Below are 22,586 nucleotides of genomic sequence, written 5' to 3'. Positions count from 1 at the left end.
GCGCCGTGGCAGCAGCAGCGGAGGTGAGCTAGGGCGGCCGGGGCACATTTTTAGGGGCGGCATTCTGGCGCCGGCCATGCCGCCCCTAAAAATGTGCCGCTCCAAGCACCAGCTTGTTTTGCTGGTGCCTAGAGCCGGCCCTGCTTCTTGAAATACATAGTCTTTATTTTGCTGTTCTCCCTCCAACCATTCCTTAGAATCATGAACTCTACCATTTCATGATCACTTTCACCTAAGCTGCCTTCCACTTCCAAATTCTCAACCTGTTCGTCAAAATCAAATCTTGGACAGCCTCTCCCCTAGTAGCTTTCTCCACCTTCTGAAATAAAAAATTGTCTCCAATACATTCCAAGAACTTGTTGGATAATCTGTGCCCTGCTGTGTTATTTTTCCAAACAGATGTCTGAGTAGTTGAAGTCCCCCATCACCATGGATCGATTGCTGTGGTGCTGGAGGATTCTCTTCCTTGAACAGGTTGTCATGGCCAAGAAATAGGATCTTCTTAACAAAGTATTTCCTGCACTTTAAATGGAAGCCCTTTGACTCTGAGCTGAAAGAATTTACCCTGAATCATATCCATCTGGGTTTCATTTTATTCCTCATCACAGTGCAGAAATACAACCCTAATTGACGGTAATTTCATTTTGCCATATTCCAGTTCAGAGGGCTTCTTGTTAATCTCCTCATGAAATTGTTGCTGAAATGGTTAAATTTGTAAACTTAAGTTTGAAAGCCTGAATATTTTCAGACTCAAATTTGGCGCTTGCTAGGCTTGTGGAAGGTTGTTTTAAATCTGTTTTTCCTCTTTCCTGGTGACTAGAACATCATCCAGAAGGATATTGGAGCTACAGGCCCTTGCCTCTTCTTTTTCCTTATGAAAACAATAGAAAAATATCATTAGACTTGTTTTGTGTAACAAAACCCTATACATGAGAACTCAATTAATGGTAGCTTGCTCTCAGTAAGCATAGCTAAAATATCTGGATTCATCTATAGGTTGATCCTACTATACTCTTCCCCTAGCTTTTTTTTAAAATAGCAAATTTAAAGTAGACTACATTCCAATTTAAATATTAAGTTTGGTAGGCTGCCAGTTTCTAATGTGACTCTTGAAAGTTTCAAGTCAGGAAATTAAGTTGTCCTCACAATTGAGCTGATTCCCTCAAATTAAGAAACTGCAATTTTTAACACTCAAACTCTTTGCTGTGCTCAACTTGGTCTTGTTTTAAAAAAAAAAAAAATCATTTATATTGAACTGAATTCTGCCAGGTGCATCAAGAATACCTCTTTAACTGATGATGGGAGTATAGGTAGCTTGTCATTGTCTTATTTGCCTACATCCAGTATATAGTGAGGCTGGTCTGATAGGAACCCGTTATCTTTCTGAATGAACCTGAACCATTGTTTTAGACTTCAGAAAATTAGGGCAGTATTCCCCATTCTCACTTTTTTAGAACAAAAAGAGCCTGTTGATTACAGTGTAGCCTAAAAATTGGAGGCATAAACAAGAGTTCTACAGATTAGCTAAGGAAAATAAAGGCACCTAGATAATCACCCCATTGTTGGGCACTGTGTCCTGTATTTGTGGCGTGACAAGTTGGGACATGTTGTATCTTCTAGGACTAAAAGTTCTGTCCCTTAGGCTATACACAGTGTATAGGCTTATCTCTTACGAAAGTTAGTCTCTTTAGTGCATGAGCCTTGAAAACTTCGCAAGTCATAGTTCAAAGCCCATTATAGTAGGAAGACAAGCTGGAAAATACAGAGTCTTTAAGAACCTGTGATGGCTTCAGTGGTGGATGGAGGAGATGATATGCCCATGATGTCAGGCTGAAAGCTCTACTTAGAATACATTCATGACTTAGTAAATAGCAGCCTATTTTTAGCATATTGAGTATCCTAACTATGTATAGCCAAACTCAAATTGTAACAGGACAGGGGATATAGACAAGAGTTGATTGGCCTTTTTGTGAAGTGAGATGAGAGCTAGGGCCCAACATAAAATCCATTTAAAGTTTTACCTCTGTATTTTTAACTCAAGTACTGCATGACTTGATTATTAGGTCTGGTACAGCTGTGCTTGAGGCAGAACTGGAAGGGTGAAGGGAGGAGGTAACTTTATGTATGCCTACCCCAGACCCAGGGGCCATTTTGGTTTCAGGAGTGTGCTGTCTCAAAGCTGCCAACAGCCCCAAGGGTGAAGTCTGCTAGCCAGGTTGCTGGGGCACTTCAAGCACTTATCACTCCTGGGGACTTCCCCATGCTGAAGGAATCTTCAACTGGCCAGTGAGGCTACAGGTCCACTCTGCTCCTAGAATGATACAGTGGGATCTTGCTGGAGCCAAGAATCTTATCCCAATTTCATCAACTACTTGAAGGTGTAGTTCTAAAGGAGTTGGCTGATGTGATTGCAGAGACATTGAAAACTCATGGCGATCGGGGGAGGTCCCGGATGACTGGAAAAAGGCTAATATAGTGCCCATCTTTTTAAAAAAAAAAAAAAAAAAGTGGAGGAGGAGGATCCGGGGAACTACAGGCTAGTCAGCCTCAGCTCAGCCCCAGGAAAAATCATGGAGCAGGTCCTCAAGGAATCAATTTTGAAGCACTTTGAGGGGAGGAAAGTGATCAGGAACAGTCAGCATGGATTCACCCAGGGCAAGTCATGCCTGACTAATCTAATTGCCTTCTATGATGAGATAACTGGCTCTGTGATGAGGGGAAAGCAGTGGATGTTATTCCTTGACTTTAGCAAAACTTTTGATACAGTCTCCCATAGTATTCTTGCCAGCAAGTTAAAGTAGTATGGGCTGGATGAATGTACTATAAGGTGGATAGAAAGCTGGCTAGATCATCAGGCTCAATGGGTATTGATCAATGGCTCCATGTCTAGTTGGCAGCCGGTATCAAGCGGAGTGCCCCAAGGGTCGGTCCTGGGGCCGGTTTTGTTCAATATCTTCATTAATAATCTGGAGGATGGCGTGGATTGCACCCTCAGCAAGTTTGTAGATGACATTAAGCTGGGAGGAGTGGTAGATACGCTGGAGGGTAGGGATAGGATACAGAGGGACCTAGACAAATTAGAGGATTGGGCCAAAAGAAATCTGATGAGGTTCAACAAGGATAAGTGCAGAGTCCTGCACTTAAGATTGAAGACTCCCATGCACTGCTACAGACTAGGGACCGAGTGGCTAGGCAGCAGTTCTGCAGAAAAGGACCTACGGGTTACAGTGGACGAGAAGCTGGATATGAGTCGACAGTGTGCCCTTGTTGCCAAGAAGGCTAACGGTATTTTGGGCTGTAGGAGCATTGCCAGCAGATCGAGGGACGTGATCATTCCCCTCTATTCGACATTGGTGAGGCCTCATCTAGAGTACTGTGTCCAGTTTTGGGCCCCGCACTACAAGAAGGATGTGGAAAAATTGGAAAGAGTCCAACGGAGGGCAACAAAAATTATTAGGGGGCTGGAGCACATGATTTATGAGGAGAGGCTGAGGGAATCAGGATTATTTAGTCTGCAAAAGAGAAGAATGAGGGGGGATTTGATAGCTGCTTTCAACTACCTGAAAGGGGGTTCCAACGAGGATGGATCTAGACTGTGGTAGCAGATGACAGAACAAGTAGTAATGGTCTCAATTTGCAGTTGGGGAGGTTTAGGTTGGATATTAGGAAAAACTTTTTCACTAGGAGGGTGGTGAAGCACTGGAATGGGTTACCTAGGGAGGTGGTGGAATCTCCTTCCTTTAGAGGTTTTTAAGGCCCGGCTTGACAAAGCCCTGGCTGGGATGATTTAGTAGGGGATTGGTCCTGCTTTGAGCAGGGGGTTGGACTAGATGACCTCCTGAGTTCCCTTCCAACTCTGATATTCTATGATTCTATGCTCTTTAAAGTAGTCCTAAACAAGTACTGCGGAGTTCATATTTCTATAGTGGATTTCCGTATCAAATTTGCACCTTCCTGAAAACACAATCTGAGATGTACACAAGATAGAAGGAATTGGATTCTCATTATTACTAAAATTGCAGTCAGCCATAATTCTGTGGTTGATATGCAAGACAGCACTGCGGAGATGATAAATCTGAGAGCGGGATTCTATTTCAACAGTAAAGTAAACTCTGAAATTTGTAAATACAATGACTAAGTACATAGGGAAACATATCTCTTAAGGTTCTCTAACTTCTAACCATTACACTTTAGAGGGAGAAGGGTCTTTCACCTCTTTACGCTGTTGCCATGAAAGTTAAGACTAAAGTCCAGGTGAACTAGAATGCCTGGCAATGCAAGAGGATCTTGAAATTGGTATCCCACCATATTTCAACACTGCCTAACATTCTGGGGGAAGGAGGTACATTAACACCTGGTCATAAACTAAACTGGACAGATCAGGCTGTAAAGGTGAGGAGTAGTACTATATCTAAAGACTCCATAAAATCTAGTGAGAGAAATTCTGAATGAAAAGACCAGATGACTTTTATAGATAGAAATTCAAAGCTGTCAGAATACAAATTTACTTAAGGTTACACTGCTGGCCTTCTAATCAGAAAAAAGTGAATGCACAATACTGAGATTAAATAGGCAACAATCTAAAATGGTAGCAATGGAGGACTTCACCTACTTGCATATAAGCTGGTCAAATGGGACCTGGTATAGAGAAGCAATGTTGTGACACCTTAAATGATTTTTTTTTTTTAGACCAGCTAATTCCAGAGTATGAGGAGAAGCTGCTCCTTAGTCCAAAGTAATACACAAGAATTGGTTCAGGAAGTAACTATAGTTGAGCACTAGGTAATAATGACTGCAGCATAATTAAGTTCCTCTTTAGCGAAGAAGATTACAGAAACTAGCATGATAAAGTTTAGAAGGGGGAGCGAGGGGGATTAAAAAAGTTAAATTACCTCCAAACAAAAAGTAGGGGAAACCCTCATCCTTGAAACTGATATGGTTCATTTAAGAAATCTCCGTGTCATAAAAGATGCATACACTTAACAAAAAGAAGGAACAGAAGTGGAAAGCCATAGTTATTTATTCATATTTGTTTACTATGTTCAAGAGGTTACTTGCCAAGCCTAGTGAAGACAAGAACACTTAACTTCAGTAGGCAAAACACATAGGAAGGAAATTAAGAAAGCTAAAATGGACTATGAAGAGCAAATAGCTAAATGTAAAAAATCCTAACAAGAATGTACTATAGGCAGGAAGTTTACAAGAGAACTAGGAGGTAGCCTGGATCACCAGAGATTAAACCTAATTGAACGATAAGGATATGGTAGAGAAGCCAAATGACTTGTTTGCATCAGCCTTCACTACCAAGTAGGGTTTCCAGTTTTGGCTGGATGTATTCCTGGACGTTTCATCACGTCATAATCTTTCATTTCTGGAAACTCCAGGACAATCCTGGAGGGTTGGCAACCATACCACCATGGTTTTGGGGATATCTGCTCATCTCAGGTATTGAGGTGTTGTCAAGGACTGAAGTGCCTGCACCAACTTGATTAAAGTAAAGCACAAGTCGCCAAGACTGGTGTGTCTATATCCAAGAGTTCTGAAAGCACTTAAGAATGGCAGTGGCTGAGTTGCTAGCAAACCAGATGTCCGCCTTAAAACAGCTACTCTGCTGAAGGATTGGAGCGTGGCAGATGTGTAGGTTTGCCTTTTCTTTAAAAGGCCTACAGGCTATATTGGGATTAAGACCAACGAAAAGTTAACAAGGGTGTCCTAAGGTTCTATACAAAGACAAATGTCTGTAGTAATGAGTGATCTACAAAATCAAGACAAAGAATGAGGGAGAAAAACTTGCAAATATCTTTGTCAAAGACCTAACCAACTGATGTGAACGGACTGCATAATGGCAGATGAAAGTCTTAACAAACGCACAGTGGTGCAACATGGAAAAACTGTTCATGAACCTTGCTGGGTTCTAAATTGTCTAACAACTTGGGTATTTAGGGGGAAATCTGAACATCATTGTGGACAGCTCAAATCAAACCTCTGCTGTTGTGCGGATTAAAAGATAATGTTAAAATCCTTAAGGGAAAGGGATGGACAACACTGAAAATAAAGCTACTATATAAATCCAATAAGATCACCTCACCTGGAATACTATGTTCTATTCAGGTCACACTTTAAAATAAAAAAAAAGGGGGGGGGGGGGGGGGGGGAAGTGGAATATGTTGAGACAGTGAGTGACTACAGCCAAGTAGAAACTTCACATGAAGAGATTGAAAAGACAAACTACTTCAGAAAGGAGGTGAATAAAGGGCTTGATATTCAAAACAATGGCATAGAGAAGATGGAACTGGCACTGCTTTTCACCATCTTATAATAGCAGAATAAGGGAACATTGAATGAAATTGAAGAATTGATAAAAGGAAATTCTCTTTCACATAATGCACATTTAGCCTATGGAACTACAAGGTATTGAGGCCAAAGAGTTTAGCGGATTTCTGAAAGGACTGGATGTTTTATGCATAACATCCAAATCTTACAATAATAGGGATGTTAGTTTATCCTTTCCAAAAAAACCTATGTCATGTCAAACTAACCTCTGACAATATTCGTCTGCTTGTGTAGGAAGTATTTTTCCTATTCCATAACTACCTGCTACAGGATTTCTTGTACCTTCCTCCAAACATCTGGTACTGACTGGGCTGTCAGAATATTGGACCATTGGGACTACTAGTTTGAAACAGTGTGACCATTCCTGAACTTTTAAAGTTCTCTAAAATTGTTTGTACAGATACTGATGAGGGTGCAGAAATTCTGTTAACGCAGAATACTGTTTTGTCATACTTTTTCTTACTGACAACTATTTTAAGGATTTTGTTTCCTGAACATAGTCTGTCCAATGAAAATTCAACTAATTCATTGGAATATCACAGGTGGTATAACCCAGAAATGGCTGAAGAGTGACCTTTAGTAGACTGGTAACATAGTGTTGGAGGAAAAGAGGCACTAATCTAACCAAGAACAAGAAATAGGTTGACCTTTTCAGAGACCTTACATCTGCAGGAATTTATCCAATACAGAACCTGAATTGTACACCAATATTTTTTGTTCTTTCCTAAAATAGTTCTAGAAACCTGGAACTATAGTTTGACACTAATATACCCCACTAGTAAAGAGTCTACCGTAATGCAGTGAAAACTACATTAACTCAAGCATCTGTGATCACCTCTTGTTCTCTCATCCCCACCCAATACAACTTAGCTAGTGAAAGCACCTGGCCCAAATACCTGGGATCATTTCTTTTTTCACTCTAGCTCTGAAGTTCTTCTTGGCATGACAAATTAAAGATGAATGTGAGAAATCCATCCTACTCTTGCACTCAGCATATGGGACAACAGTACGTCCTGTCTTGTAGAAGACCCTTTTGTACAAGGAGTTTCCAAAACCATCATGGAGCAAACATCAAATAGTATGATTAGACAAATATTTAATTTAATTTGGACTCCGAGCTGTTAGTGTAGATACAACATTTAAGATTTCCCAGGACTGCTAATGTCATGTATCTAAACTTGCCCAGAGCAGGCCTTGTGTGTGCTAAGACTCCTTCTGTTGCTACCATGAATGGAGCTGAGCTGGTGGTAGGAATTATGGGACATCTGGGAGGCAGGGAGAGCCCTTGTCTATACTACCGTGGCAGCATCAAATGATAAGATGGACAAGGTCATAGCAAGATGTAAAGATGTGTATTTTTAAAGACATGCTTAGTATTGCTTCTCTGTATTAATAAAATCAAGATTTTTTTTCCCCTTATTTTTAAACCTCAGAAATATCAGAATGTCAACTCTGTTCTTTTCTGGCTTTGCTGGAGGGCCTATTGGATGTCTCAGGCTATGTCTAGTCTTGGAAGACTGGTCATATTTAAAAATACTTAGCGAAAGTTTTAACAAATGGCTTTAAGTACGGCTTTACACTTAGTTCGAACAGGGAAGGTCGTGTTATCTTCTAAATATGACTTTCCCTGTTTACACTAGATGCAGAGCAGTGTTTTAAAACTGTTTTAAAACATGTTGGCAAATGTGATCTCTCTTCCTATTCTAGACATAGCCTCAGTTGTCTAATCTTAACTTTAAATGAGTAGTAATATGGACAAAGAATATTGTGAACAGTTGGTCTTAAAATCTCTTCCCCTTCTCAGTTGCTCTTTCACTCTTTGACTATGTCATAACATTAGTTCTCCAGTTATCTTCCAGGCAAGTCAGGACCTAAATTTCTATTAAAAAAATTTTATTTTTTAAAATCTTGTCTTAAAACCCTTTAGGCAATTGTATACATGATATTTTTTTAATTGCATGACACCTTTTTAAAGGTGATTCCAACTTGTAATTGAACAGTTCTGTCCAGCTGTCTCCATACTGGCATGGTGTACTCAAAATAACAATGTTATGGTCCTGCAAAGCCTTAGTTCAGCTGTGAAATGGTAATTACTTTAGGATATGAAGTCATTTGGCTAAATTTTCTGGAATTTACTATTCATTAGTGTTAATGTCTGTTTTGTTTTGGTCACCACATCTTGACTCCAGACATCAAGGGTTAAAATAGCAACCAAGTAGGTTTATTTCCTGCAGGTGTTTTCAGCAGCACTTAAATTCTAATGCAATGTTTTTTCTCTCTCTAGTACTTTTGTCCATCTGTTCTCTGTTGTGTGATCCCAATCCAGATGATCCCTTAGTGCCTGAGATTGCACGGATCTACAAAACAGATAGAGAAAAGTGAGTATGGAAGCTAAAAATCTGTTAAACGCTTCAGTTAATGTGAAAACAGGAGAATCTGTACTCAGAGTCAGAGTTAAAAAGAAAATGGGATTACTTTATAAAAAAACTAATCTCTGAATTTGTTAAATTTGTCTTGATCAGTTGGGAACCTTGGTCTTCTAAAGACATTGCTTAGAAGAGGCACTGTAGATACAGTGCACACTGACACTAGTCTTAATATAGTAGTACCTAATGGCATTGCTATAGGGAAGTCTCTATTTCTAGTTCAAGTCTGTATTGAGGGACTTTTAAGTAAGCCATAACTCCTCCCGCCTCCCCCAAATCCATGAACTAAATTCTCAGCCTATAAGCAAATCTATATCTGTTTAGTTGCTTTAACTACAGGTTTGCCTTCGTGATCGATACCCTGATAAACCTGTGGAAATCTCACAAATGTAATCTGTACTAAGAACCATATTTTATACAGATTTTGCAGCATCAGTTTGAGTTACACATTTTAAAAACCCTTCACTGTCTGTGCTTCAATTCTATATAGTCGGCAGAAGGAGAACAAGTTAAACTCTATTACAGGGAGTGCTAATGTTCTAGATGGTGGGGCATGAACACGGAGGTAACCAATACCTCTGATTCAGCTTCATTGACAGCATTCGTAGGGTGCAAGGGAAGGATAAGAGTGGTAAAGAGATGTGGGGAAGACTTACAAGCTTTTAAGGAGCAAATTGCAAAAATCAGAAAAACTTTCGCATTAATGTAACTCAAATTGCTTCAGTTTAAAAGGGAACTTCTTGTCTGAGCAATTGCTTGATGATGATGATTGTAAACTAATTCCCCACCTTGAGCTGTTCCCACTCCAGAACTGATCAGCAGTTCCCTTACACGACCATCTAATGAAGTCAAGACAGCACTTCAGCAACCTGTGAGTAGGGAGGGAGGTGAAATTAAGCAAGTTTCTGGATAATATGTTTGGTAATTCAGAAGCAGATACTGGGGAAAGTCCGTGCATCTTGTCTGCCATCAAAGCTGCATGATTAGTATTCAGCAGTTTGGCAAGAGGTACAACTGTAAAAGTGTCATATCCACAGAGCTTATATATTCAGTTCTGCTCACATAGTCTCGAAAGGAATATGAAAATATATTAGTCTTGTGCTATCAACACATTTGAACTTGGCTTTTGAAGAGTTTAAACAATGTTGAAGTTAATATAATGGGTTGTCTAAGTAAACCCTGTTATGTTGCAAAGAAACATTCTTAGGTTAAGTTGACTAATAGCTTTATTGGAACAAAGATCCAGGTGGAATTCTGTATAATAAGGTGACCAAGTATCCTCTAGCTAATAGAGTGTACTCTCCAGAGTGAAGTGTTTGCAAAAGAAATGTATCTCACTTTTTTGTGACAGGTGGAATGGAGATGTCCCAAATATCAGTAGTGCATCAAACATTATGATGGTATTGCAGTGTTTACTTGAGACTCTAGCTAAAATGTCCTGTGTGCACAATTCCTGACCCCAATGGGTGCACTGGGTGCAAAAAGACTGTAGGATTGGGTCTGTAAGGAGCAGGTTGCTCCTTAGAAGTTGAAAGTTGTCATGGCCCAGATTTCGTCCCTCTTTTGCTCTGTCAAAATAGTCAACCATAATAGCTGGAGCCAAAATAAACAAATGCTGTAACACTATTCTGAATCTGGCAATATCTTGCAGCTCAGCATCTATGGGAAACTGTTATTACTTTTTCCTTACAACTGACGATGACTGAAGAGAAAGCAGAAGCAAAACATTGCCAAATAGTTATTGCATCATACTGAGCTTTCAGACTATTATGAAGATAAAATTTACAACAGTAACACACTGTTGCCCAAAGATAGTGGTTAGAAAACATGTAAATTTAAGTCTTCCTGTCAAAACACTAGTTTTTATGTAATTCTGCCCCCAAAGACTTGGTTTTGCTGCTGCTTGCTGAAATAATTATGAACACAGCAAAGATTACTCTCTCTGCCCTGATAAAGGGTTAAGTTGTCACTTATTTGCATGAAACTTTATTTTGCTCTTCAAATTACCTGACTGAAAGTTCTGATGTTGCTGAAGAGAACTTAGCTTAAAGGCATGTGTAGAAAGAACATTCCACTGGAGTTAAAAATCTCTTGCATTTGAGTGGACGATATATGTTAAACAAATCCTCTTTTTATACATACAGGTACAACAGAATAGCTCGGGAATGGACTCAGAAGTATGCGATGTAATTAAAGAAATTATTGGATAACCTCTACAAATAAAGATAGGGGAACTCTGAAAGAGAAAGTCCTTTTGATTTCCATTTGACTGCTTTCTATGAGCCCACGCCTCATCTTCCCCTGTGCACATGTTTACCTGATACAGCAGTGCTGCGTGTTGTACATACTCGGAACAACAAAATAGAAATACTGTATTCCCCGTACCAACATTGACTCCTAGCAAAGAAGTGTGTGTGTGTGAAAAGCCAGTTCTTCAGTCATAACTTCGTTGTGAGCCTAAAAGCATTCCTTATTGATTTAAATTGGGTAATAAAATGAGGGGGGAGGAGTGGTGGGTTTCATCGTTTTCTGGAGACAGTTCACTAACTTGTGGGAGGATTTTTTTTAAATGGAATCCTTTTAAACTCATAACAGTTATGGAAAGCCAAGGTGAAGAACTCAAAGCTGTTTCTGTATTCATTTTATTCTGAAGGATCTACATCTTAGGTAAAAGTTACAACCAACAAGATTAACCCGTACCCACATCCTGTGTTTAAGGTCTAAGTTTAAATGGTCAACATTTAAATGGATTGGAGCTATTAGTGCATCAAGTGATGTTGATTTATTTCAACTCTTCTCTCCCCTTCCTCATATTTTTTTGGTTTGTATGGTTTCTCAGTTAATACATAGCTAATAGCTCTTATTTTTCTTAAGTTTTTTAACTGCTTAGGTCTTTCTGGATGTAAGGGTAAAAATTCATTTGACAGAAAACTCGTGTATATTTAAAGACCCAACTGCTCCCCTGGGGCTTGTACGTTCAAGAATGATTAATCTGTGTAATAAACTGATTACTACAGTCATTACATATAACTTTGTGTGAATAGGCTTTTAATTTTAAAACCAGTTTGTTACAGGCTATAATTAATGGTGGCTTGTCCTTAAATGTCTGCATTCACAAACAGTTGCATTTCAGAATCATGAAGCAATTCAGTTTGCATCAGAAAAGGCTATGCGCCCGAACAAGACAAACTTAAGGTTAAAGCACTTACGTGAACTCAAGATATGTAGTGTGCCAGCAACTTGACTGTTAAACCAAAAAAGCAGTTTACTTAATGAGGATCTGAGCAACATTTTACAAAGCCTAATGGTATTATTCCCACTTGCATGGGACTTAACACAATGCATATGTAGGTAAGTGAAACCTTATGTAACTAAAAGTAATGGATGTAAAAGGGTAAAAATTATCAAACACACATCAGCACGAACGTTCATAAAATGTAGCTTTTACATGCTTACTTTTGCACTAAACATTTGCAAATGTTCATATGGTTTTAAATTGTACTTGTATGTGTCTTTTATTTGAACAAAGTCTTCACTTGAATTCAATGAAAATGTAGTTTGAAATTTTACTTTGTAAACAAGTATATTTGCCAGCAACATTCATGTGAAGTAGGTGAGTCTGCAATTTTATCTCCTTTAGCATAATTGTAAACCAAGCCATCAAACTGAAGGAGAGGCTATAGCCTCCAGCTCTCCAGCCACAGGGGTCTGTCCCATCCATTTTCAAATGCATCTTTACACTCTTGCACAAATGAGGAATAAATGTCCACTGCTTTTGGTCTAAATTTGTTCCAGTTGTCTCATCTCTCAATGTCCTTGGTTATGCATCTCTGCATGTAAAGGTTAGCAGCCTCTGGAGTTTTCTGTGCAGCGGGCTACAGGAAAAACTTGCATATTCAAATGAGTCTTGATAGCAGACACATGGTAACTGCTACGGTTTACACTTGCAGGTTTTTATACTTATTGCATGGGGGGAAAGCAAAGTTTTCTGATTAAAATGGCTCTGAAACAGCAGAGCTTCACTTGTAAAGAACTACAGAATGTATGGCCATATATTGAACAGGTGATGTGCTAAGAATATAGAACGCTTCTTGGAAAAAGTACAATTATGTGAAGTAACTTGTACTGAAAGGACAAAAGAACTTGGGAAAGGCTTGCATTATTGAAGCATTATCTAAGAGCATAATTGTATTTGCCTATGTTCATATGATATTATGGCCATAGAAAAATGAGCCGTAATGGGAGCCTACAGACTGGTTTGATTCACCCACCATGCATGCTGTTACCAGTAATAAGATACAGCCATATAGAACAGGAATTTAATAACTTGTACCTAAATTTGCAGCTGTAGTTTAGTATGAACTTCTGTGCAGTCCTCTTGTCTATTGGAACTTCTAACAGTTATGATCAGGCCTTATATTTAATAGTAATTTTAAAAAAAGCTCCAGTGTTAAATGCGCTGGTACCCTACTGTGGCACTTGGGGAAAGTACAGGGTACTGTGAAGTCACCAGCACAATTTCCTATGCCATGTTTGATCTTCCTTGCCACCTTCAATGATAAGCATAACGAAACAATTACTTGCCTTTAACCGCACATCTGTTTTGAGTATCGTGTATAAAGTCTCCATATGCTGCTGTAAGTGCCAGAGTGGAATATATAATCTAAATTAATCCTTTTTATGTGGTCATGAAGTAAATTACCATACTCATAAGGCCCGAAGTGTGTGTGGTGGGGGAGAGATTGAGAGACAAGGGTAGAGGAGTGTTATAAGAAGAGATGGAGAAACAAAAGGAGCCTGTTTCAAAGCTGTGGATGAGGCTCTTGCATGGTCAGTTGTAATAGAAAGGGTGGCAGAAGTCTGTTCTAGGTAAGAGTAGATAAGCTCTAAGCTAAACGCTAATGCAAAATGACGGGAGTGTTCCATCTTCCACATAATTCCAGTTTACACATGGCTATCATCACTTGTAGTAAAGTGACTTCTACCCTCTGTAGGTGAAGTGAAGGCTTTAAATTTATTGGGACCTGAGTTCATGCAACCGCAGGTGTGAATAGCACCTTGTGTAGATGTGTGCATGCTAGTTGTATTCTAGCTAGCTCATTAAAAATAGCAGTGAGGATGCCACGGCACAGGGCTTAGCAGTTACGTATGTACTTGTGGAGGCAGGCAGGCTTGTGCAGCCTGTGCTAAAGCCCATTCCATGATGTACACTTAAATTAGCTTGCTGCAAATTGGAGTACAGATAACCAAGAATGTCTGTCTACATGGCCTTGCATTCACATCCCTGACTACAATGTAGACATATCCTGAAGCATTACATGTTGCAAGAAGCTTTAGTTTCTGGGTTCTTTGCACAGGTGTTAATGTTGCCCAACCAAGCAGCTAACAGAGAGGTTGTCTTGACTTTACAGTTTGTTTCAGTTAACTAGTTCACTTTAACTGTTACTACTGTGACTTATAGGGTTGTACCTTCAGAAGCACTCTTGCATCTAACAGTTCCCATTTTCCTGGGTGCTAATGATGTCTACTTATTTTAAAAAAAAAAATTAAAAAATGGCCGCATTGTGGGTGTCTGAGCCTTCTTGAAAACTCTGGCTGTAAAGATATCTGATGATAGAGCTAATCGCTTAAATGTTTTTATGAAGACTGGGATATACTGCAGTAAGGCAGATGGAAGGATAAATGGTTTCAGATTGTGAACTGTCACTAAAATGTCATCCAGCTATCTTAATTCCAGCAGGCTCATGAAATTATCTGCCAATGCTCTACCTGTAGTTTTAACAATGTGTTATGTTCTATAATTGTAGCTCCTGAGAATTCAGTCAAATTGGTGTTTTATTCTGTCACTTCTGTATAAGCCTAAATCATACACTCCTGGATGTTGGACTGTGAAAACTCGCTTTACAGAAGAACTCCACTCACTTGGTCTGTTGTATTAAATGGCTATAATGATTCAGTCTGAATTTCAATTTGGAATACTTGTCTTGAAATGAATCTTGATGTTTTTTCATTTGGGTTTTTGGGGGGTGGGATAGCTTAAAGCAATCCTGATTCTTAAACCTCTTCACACTGGGATTTGCTTTTAAAGGATTATATTTAATAACCAAAGCCCAGATTTTTAAAGGTATCTAGGCACTGCTAAATTTAGCATTGCAACACTTAACTGATTTAGGAGCCTACAATCATTTAAAAAGGGGGTCTTGGGCACTTCAGTGGGATATAGTCCTAAATTCTTTTGAAAATCAGATGTAGGCGTCTAAATCAGGTGTAGCTGTGCTCTGTGTTGCAATGCCTAAATAACTTACAAATTTTAGCCTAAATCTCTTCAAATCTTCCTTGTTACTTTCAGATCCTATCCTCTCAAGTTAAGTAACAGGATGAAATTGTCTCTAGATAGTTATTATAGGGTAGGTTCTAAACTTTACAGGTAATGTATCCGGTATATCCTCCAACTTGTTCCTGAATTGGGGGACACTGCTGCACTTCTTACCAAGCAGTAACTAAAGGATAATCTGCTCTAGCACTTACAACTGAGACTCTTCAGTAACTGGGCTGATACTCTAAAAGGAGCTGCATGCTTGAGTGTGTGTTTAGAGACTTTCTGTTAAAGTATTGTCTGCGCTAGTCAAGCAATGTACCATAAAATGTCTTTGTCAGTGTCCATCTAGGTTCTTTCCTCATACCCACCACTGTTTAGCATAGATGTTAAGCAAATGGTGGTCTCTTCCTTGCTACTGCAGCAGCCAATCACAGACATGTGTCCTGCCCTGCTTGCCTTCTCTTGATCCCAATCATCTTCCTGCTGTTTAGAGAAGTTAAGCAGCTCCAGTGGTGCCCTGCTGACCTGGTGTTTTGATGACTTGGAGAACAGATCATAGGTCTCTTTGTCCAATTACAATTCCCCGACACGCACTTGTGGGAGCAGCACTAGCTGCCTGCTCTGGCACCTGGGTGTGTGGGAGGTGCAGTGGAAAAGTCTGCATCTTTGCTCAGAGCAGTTAGCAATCTGTCAAAATGTCACTTTGCTGTAGAGAGTTTGAAGGACATGACACAAGCTTCGCTGCTGACAGCGCAGCTAGCAGAGGCCTGTGGGGTAGGCCTTGGGGCCTGTGGGTGACGTCTTATCCTAGCAGAAGGATGGCAACTTATCTTCAGTAACATTCGGTTCCATAATTTTTAAACAATGGATAACAAGCCTGGCTTCTTTCTTCTCCCCGCCCCCTCCTCAGGTTAGTTATGCTGAAGCTCTCCAATTCCCTCAATCTATAGATTCCTACCTCATATGTTGCCCCAGTCTTTAATACTTTTAACCAAATTTGATTCTTCTCCCCCTCCATCCCTTCTGTGAGTTCTGAGCACTTTTCACTGTTGGGGTTGTAGATGGAAGTTGTTCCAGGTGACAGCTTCTGCCAAAGCTACAAGAAGGAGCAAGATATTTTTTGAAGGATCTACGGTTATTCTTTTGGGAATTTTTAAAGAGAGAACCTGCCATTTTTAGTACAATCTTGAGCATTCTGGAGGTGCAAAGGCCGAACCAGGCATGAATAACAGCAGCCACAGAGGGACATTGGGGGGAAATCCCTATTGCCACTGCCCCTCTGAGTCAGGGAGTATGTTCATAAATCTGCATGTGTGATTGTAATGTCTTGCAACGCCTCTCCATTAAATAATTACATTAAATTTACTGTGGCTTGACTGCTTCTTTTGCTTAACTTTGGTGTTTTCCTTTTTTAAACTGGTCTTTCATTCCTTCTGTCTGACTAGATTCTTCTACCTAATCCATTCACTTCTCTACATTCACTTATATCCAATCACAAGCCCTTTCCTTCCTCTCATCCATCATCAGTGGTGTTGCCCTGTCCATCAGTCCTAATCTTGTTCCACTTGCTCCCCTAATCTAGGCTGTCCTTCAAAGACAAACAGTGCTTCCAGGGCTGAATTCAGTAGCACTAGCTAGCTGCCTGTAAATTTAGATTCTGCCTGCTCCCTGTGCTGTGGGGAGTTACTATAGGCATCCCCTCCAGCTCTGCTCTCCTTCCCCCTGGGAAGGGGGTGGAGCTGAGAGCAGCATCACCCCCTAGTACCACCCCTCACTTTCCAGTGAGCAGCATGGCGGCCAAAGCTGATAGCTGCATTCTCCTTTCAGCATAAGGCAAAGTTTACAGGCTCACTCGCTGCAATAAACTCATACCTAGGAGCACAGAGCTATCTGTGGCATCGCTGATGCCCACAGCAGACCTCATGATGCCTCCAGCCACAGTTTGACTTCTTGCCCGACGGTTCCCATTCTTCCTCAAAGAAAAGTTTGCTGTCAGTCGTGTACTGGCCTCAGTCTGAGATTTGGTGTCAGCGTAATAGATAATTCCATAGCCTGATAGTTAATTTAGCATGTCTCTCCCTTGCTTAAGTTACTGTCTTTTTGACTGTCCATGCCCACCCCTGGGGGGGAGAGCTCTCGTGGAGGAGGATCTGTTTCTTTTGGGGCCAGTGGGCATTCTTAATGGGTCAAGTTTGCTTTATAGAACTCATTTACATGACGCACACATCTCGTCACCCCTAGAATACTGGTGTCCCAAATCCTTTCATCTGTGGTGGGGGAAAAAAGCTATCAATGAGTGAATCACAAATTCCGGAGGATGTGTTCCAGTGCTACTTAGTCCCCATGAAATCTGCAGGGTCTCTCCAAATGGAATCTTTGGATGCAGACTTTGTGCCACCATCTGAAGTATCAGGCTGGGCGAGGTGATCTTTTTGTATCTACATAGAAGGATCCCTACTTTCATATCCCCGTTTTTCAATCTCAAACTAAGTCTTTAGTTCTCTCTGGGCCACTTGAATTTCCTGTATCATTTGTTCCCATTTGGCCGTGTCAGCTGCAAGAACCTTCAGAGAGCTGGCAATAGTCACATTGCTCTTGGGGAAACATGCTCTGCATTTCCCATTGGATAGTTGGGCCATTAAGAGCCACATTTAGGCAACTCTCTCCATATGTCTGAGCCATCAGCTGAAAGGCTTTCCTCCTTTGTATTGAAGGTGAAGTCTGGAGAAACAATTTAACCCAAAAGATAGACCAAGGCTAGTTGTCCATTCCCTCCTTGGTGGGGGAGCATAATGGTTTCCCTTTTAGACCTTCTTTTGGGCCCATTTCATGAATGGGTTTAAGCATTTTATGGAGCCATCTCTGAGACATTGAGGAAAATCTAGTCCTTAGAGTTCAGACCAGAAAGGAACTTGGACCTCATTCATGTGGTGCTGAACCCCACATGACCTTCAGTAAGCCCTCACCATGATTTGAACTGCCCCAGGTGCTGGTCTGTCCGGGTCGGGGCATGTCACACTGTATAGGGTTTTCACTCAAACCTGCAGCTGCATGCCGTTATACTGCTGGTGCTTGTCCTAAGGATCTCTACTTAAAAGTTGGACATTGTGGTGAGATAAACAACTATCATGTTGGCCAATCAGTTGACACTGGGGCATGAGGCAGGAACTTAATGAAGTAAACAGGTCTGCTGTTTAGGTTAGTGGAGGCCAAACTCAAATGCCTTGAGGCTCTTTGGTCCTGGAAAGTTCAGTTTCCAGAAATAGATATAGATATAATTTTTTTAAAGCAATGGGCAGAGGACTCCCCAATAGGCCATCAATGGGCATCTCCTGTGACTTCTCTATTTTTGCATCTGAGAGCAATGCAAAGGTTCACCAATAAACTTACTCAGGATACATTCTCCATACTCTGGTATTAGCATACACCTTTCTACCCCTTTCTTTGATTTGACAAGATATTGTACAATTAATTTCCCCTCTTAACTGCATATTTTTTCTCTGGGTACTGCCCAGATGGTTACAGGCACTCGTGCCCCTGAAATCAGCTGAAGGCTCACAAGACTAAAGATTGTTAGCAGCCTGATCATTGTTAGGGTGATTGGGTGTGGTGCTGTGGGCTCTCTCAGCTGTATAGGATTCAGCTGGGCTGATGAGGGGAAACAGGAAAGAAGCGAGCTAGGGTTGGGAGAGTGGTATAGAGGCTTTTGTTTGTGACTGGCTGCCTAACGAGGGAAAGTGGCAATACTATGGTCTGTTTTCTTTTAAACACAGAAAGCAAATTAGCATGTAAAAGGGATCCAATATACCTCAGATTCTTTAGAGTATAGTAATTTTGAGAAAATAGCCTGAAGCAATCCTGTTCATAGCTGTGGAGAGTACTAATGCTCTTTCCCTTGGGCAAGAGAGAAATGAGTATGAGGTGCTTGTTATAAATAAAGCTGAGATGTCTCTAACTGGACAGGTTGGTTTGTTTGAAAATTCCACAGCTCTGTAGTCTAGGGTATTTTCCATTAACATGGCTTAAAGCATATTGTATCAAAGCGCTCCTATAGCTTGGGGATTCCCCCGTTTGAATCTTTGCCTAACACCCTGTCTACACTACAGCTTTTAACAGAGTTTGTGAGCAGCTAGTGTTGTGGTCAGCTTTAAATGTGGCAACATGCAATGTGGATAATACTCTGACGCCTCAAACTTGCAAAGAGTTCTGCACCTGCGTTATTTTATGCATTTGAATAGTTCCATTGAGTGCAACAGGACTATGGAGGTGACTAAAGCATGTACATAACTTTGTAGGGGCCTTTGTAATCATGGCAGCTCATAGTTTTGTCCTCCTGGGCAGCTTGGTTATCTTACAGGTTGTCTCACTGTTTTGCAGTGTAGATAGGCATCGTTCAAGGGGTGGGGGCCTGTGTAACCATATTGGCTGGTCCCCCGTCCACCCAGCTGCCTATGAAGAAGGGCATCCAGAATGTGTGACCTGATATGCTACTTTGTGTGCATTCTCCCACTAGCACTGTGTGTGTAGTTTTTGCAACCTAAACCTCCCTGCAGGCACTTTTTCCTGGGCTGAGGCACTGTAGGATAGCTTAAATTTTCCCAAGATGCGTGCACACAGTTGAGCAGAGTGGCTGGTATAGATGCACAAGCACAGGTGACACTTGTGTGTCTCTGTGTGTGTGTGCAGGGGCGGCTCTATGTTTTTTGCCGCCCCAAGCACGGCAGTCAGGCGGCCGTCGGCGGCACGCCTGCGGGTGGTCCGCTGGTCAGGCAGATTTGGTGGCGTTTCTGCGGGTGATCTGCCGATCCCGTAGCCTCGGCAAAGCTGCGGGACCGGCGGACCTCCCACAGGCACACTGCTGAAGGCTGCCTGACTGCCGCCCTCACGGCGACCAGCACGCCGCCCCCCGCGGCTTGCCGCCCCAGGCACGCGCTTGCTGCGCTGGTGCCTGGAGCCGCCTGTGTGTGTGTGTGTGTGGTTTTTGCAACTTAAACCTGTGGCATGGACACAGCTCAACTGTACACAGGCAGGTGAGAATCAATCTGGTTACGAGGATAAGGTAGTGCTTATAGCATAGATGGTATTACTTTTCTAGTAAGTTCTGGTAGCTGTTGACTATAAATGTAGCTATTTAATTTCATAGTCTCAGTTACTAGCATTGTAGATTTATAAACATTATGTAAAGCCTCTGAGTTCGGTTGCCAAATCAAGACTGAGTGCCTTTCTGGAAGATACGCTTTAGCCAGAGGGGTCCTGATCCATCACTAAGGCTGTTAGGACTACAGCTATACTGATAATGGGATCTGTAGGTAATAGTGAAATTTTAATAGCCTGGGACGTCAGACTACATGATCTAATCCCTTCTGGCCTTAAATTCTGAATCTGTGGAGCCTTCACCTATGTTAATCTTGTGATATTCAAATATCTCACTCCATATAATGGGTGTTCAATTGGCTTTTATAAATACCCATAATAGAACACACTCTCTGCACAGTAAGCATGTCAGGAACAACCCCCTGTTCCCAAGTACAAACACTCCAAATCCTCTAGAGAAGAGAGGGGCTTTGCAGTGTGTCTGAAAGGCTGACAAATGAGTTCTGATGAGCAAGCAATGAGTGAAGTCCAGAGTCCTTGCATTGAATGCCTCGCAGAGCAGCTCCATCCCATGCCTACGAAGGGAGATGCATCTCCAGAACCTGTGGTAATGGCGATTGACCCATTATGTCAGAGGTAAGTTGGGTAATGTGGAATTCCCTGGATGGACCTGATCCAGTGCTTAATGAGAATCTTTCCTTTGATTTCAGTGGGCTCTCGTTGGACCCTAATTGACTGTTCCCAACCCATGTTTGACCAGGCTCTTTATGATGTGAAGTTCTCTGCTTTAGGAGTGTCTTTAAAAAATTAAGTCAAGATCTGCTTTCAGATTTCAGTGCATTTGGTCCAACTCTTCCTTTTTGCTGCAGTATCTTTTTCTTTTAAACTGGCTTTTTGTTGTTCCTTATCAGTAGCAACATACTTTTAGATGTCATTCAGCTAGCTTACAAGCTATGCTCAAGGTCCCATGTTCTTTTTGGCAAAATAAACCCAGCTTCTACCGCAGAGCCCCGGGCTCCCATTGCACTTGGGGGAAGCAGATTAAAAATTGTGGCAGATTTAGGAAAACAAAAACTCAAGGTAATAGTTGACTCCAGCATGAAAACTGGACAGTACCATTGGTACATAAAATTTGTAAGTGTAGCAGAATTTTATATTGACAATATACAACTGTATTGTGGAAGTTTGGGAATGGTGGAAGCTGGGTGGGGGACAGTAAAGTTGTATGTGGAATTTAAGGCGGAAGGGACCACCAGATCATCTAGTCTGACCTCCTGTAGTTCACAGGCCACCAAACCCCAGCTAGCCACCCCCCACACCAAGCCACAAAACCAGAATTAGACTAAAGTATTTCAGCCCTCTAGAGACTAAACTATTGTGTATCTTAGACCGAGAACAGGAAGGGCAAAAGGTGCACCAGAGCCTGAGGCCCCTGCAGTGGCAGAAGGCACCTGGGAAAGTGGTCTGGTTTTTTGGTACCCAGGAATCAGTTGGAGCTTTTGGTCTCAGGAGGGGATGCATCTCCTTGTTCACTCTACCGTGCAGTCCAGGGCAGAGGGGACTTTAAGATTTCTTTTTTCAGACAAGAGTGTAGAAGTCCTCTTCCCCACTCCAGCAACCAGTTGTTTCCCACCCCAGTATGTCACAGTATCCAGCAGCAATGAGTAAGGACGGTCTCTGGCCGGTGGTACTAAAATGAACAGCCATGCAATAGTTAACAATGGTGAGCTATTTAAATAGAGCCATAAGGCCCTTCTGAGTGTAGAAGTAGTGGGATAGGGTTGTATGCCATTGGTGTGCTGAGAGAGAGAAGGCAGAAGGAGCCTATTTATGCACAGCTTGCAATACCGTCATTAGGTGGTTCATTAATTGTATATATTTGAATGGGTTTTATGCAACATATGCAATATACTTCCACTCTGAAAAGTAGTTCCTAATCAAATGCTGAAGAATCATTGCAGAGCAAATCTATTTATAATTTTCCTCCTAATTTGGAGATATCGGTCCTTTTCTCTCTTGTCTTCTTGCTTTTGTTGTTAGGATTTCTTGTATTATTTGGACCCCCTTCCATCCCACCACCCTGTAGCCACAATCCCAGCTGCCCTTTTCAGCAGTAATCCAGCAACTAATTGTAGTTCACTGTCTCTTATGAGTTCGGGCTGATTTTTTCAAAGCTGCCAAAGCGTTTGGATGCCTGGAAATTGGATATCTACAGCCCTTGAGTTGCTTTCTAAATCTCAGCTTGAATTTAGAACAGTGAACAGCTCCCAGGTTTTGGCTTTAACTCTAGCAAGGAGTTTGAAATGGCTCAAGGACCATACCGTTGCAGCTTGGCATTTTGGGAGCATTTTAAAGCTCTATTTTCCTCTTCCAGCTGCTCACTATTCCAGCCCTGTCACCTGCCGCTTCAGCCC

The 22,586-nt window shown here is 41.3% G+C and overlaps 1 protein-coding gene across 2 annotated transcripts in view; it reads left to right on the top strand.

The window, feature by feature from the left end:
• UBE2D2 (ubiquitin conjugating enzyme E2 D2) overlaps positions 1 to 11,789 on the top strand; it is a 52,665-nt gene extending 40,876 nt beyond the window's left edge. For both annotated transcript variants that reach the window (XM_024193996.2, XM_024193997.2), the window contains 2 exons: positions 8,618 to 8,711; positions 10,904 to 11,789. In XM_024193996.2, coding sequence (XP_024049764.1) covers positions 8,618 to 8,711; positions 10,904 to 10,949 — 140 coding nt within the window. In that variant the 3' untranslated portion in view covers positions 10,950 to 11,789. The remainder of the gene's footprint in view (positions 1 to 8,617; positions 8,712 to 10,903) is intronic.
• Positions 11,790 to 22,586: the final 10,797 nt, after the last annotated feature.

Source organism: Terrapene carolina, unplaced genomic scaffold (genome assembly GCF_002925995.2).
Source record: "Terrapene carolina triunguis isolate 2854851 unplaced genomic scaffold, T_m_triunguis-2.0 Scaffold838, whole genome shotgun sequence".
Taxonomy (NCBI): Eukaryota; Metazoa; Chordata; order Testudines; family Emydidae; genus Terrapene; species Terrapene triunguis.
The sequence above is the reverse complement of the archived record's forward strand: the minus strand, read 5'-3'. Positions and strand labels throughout refer to the sequence as shown.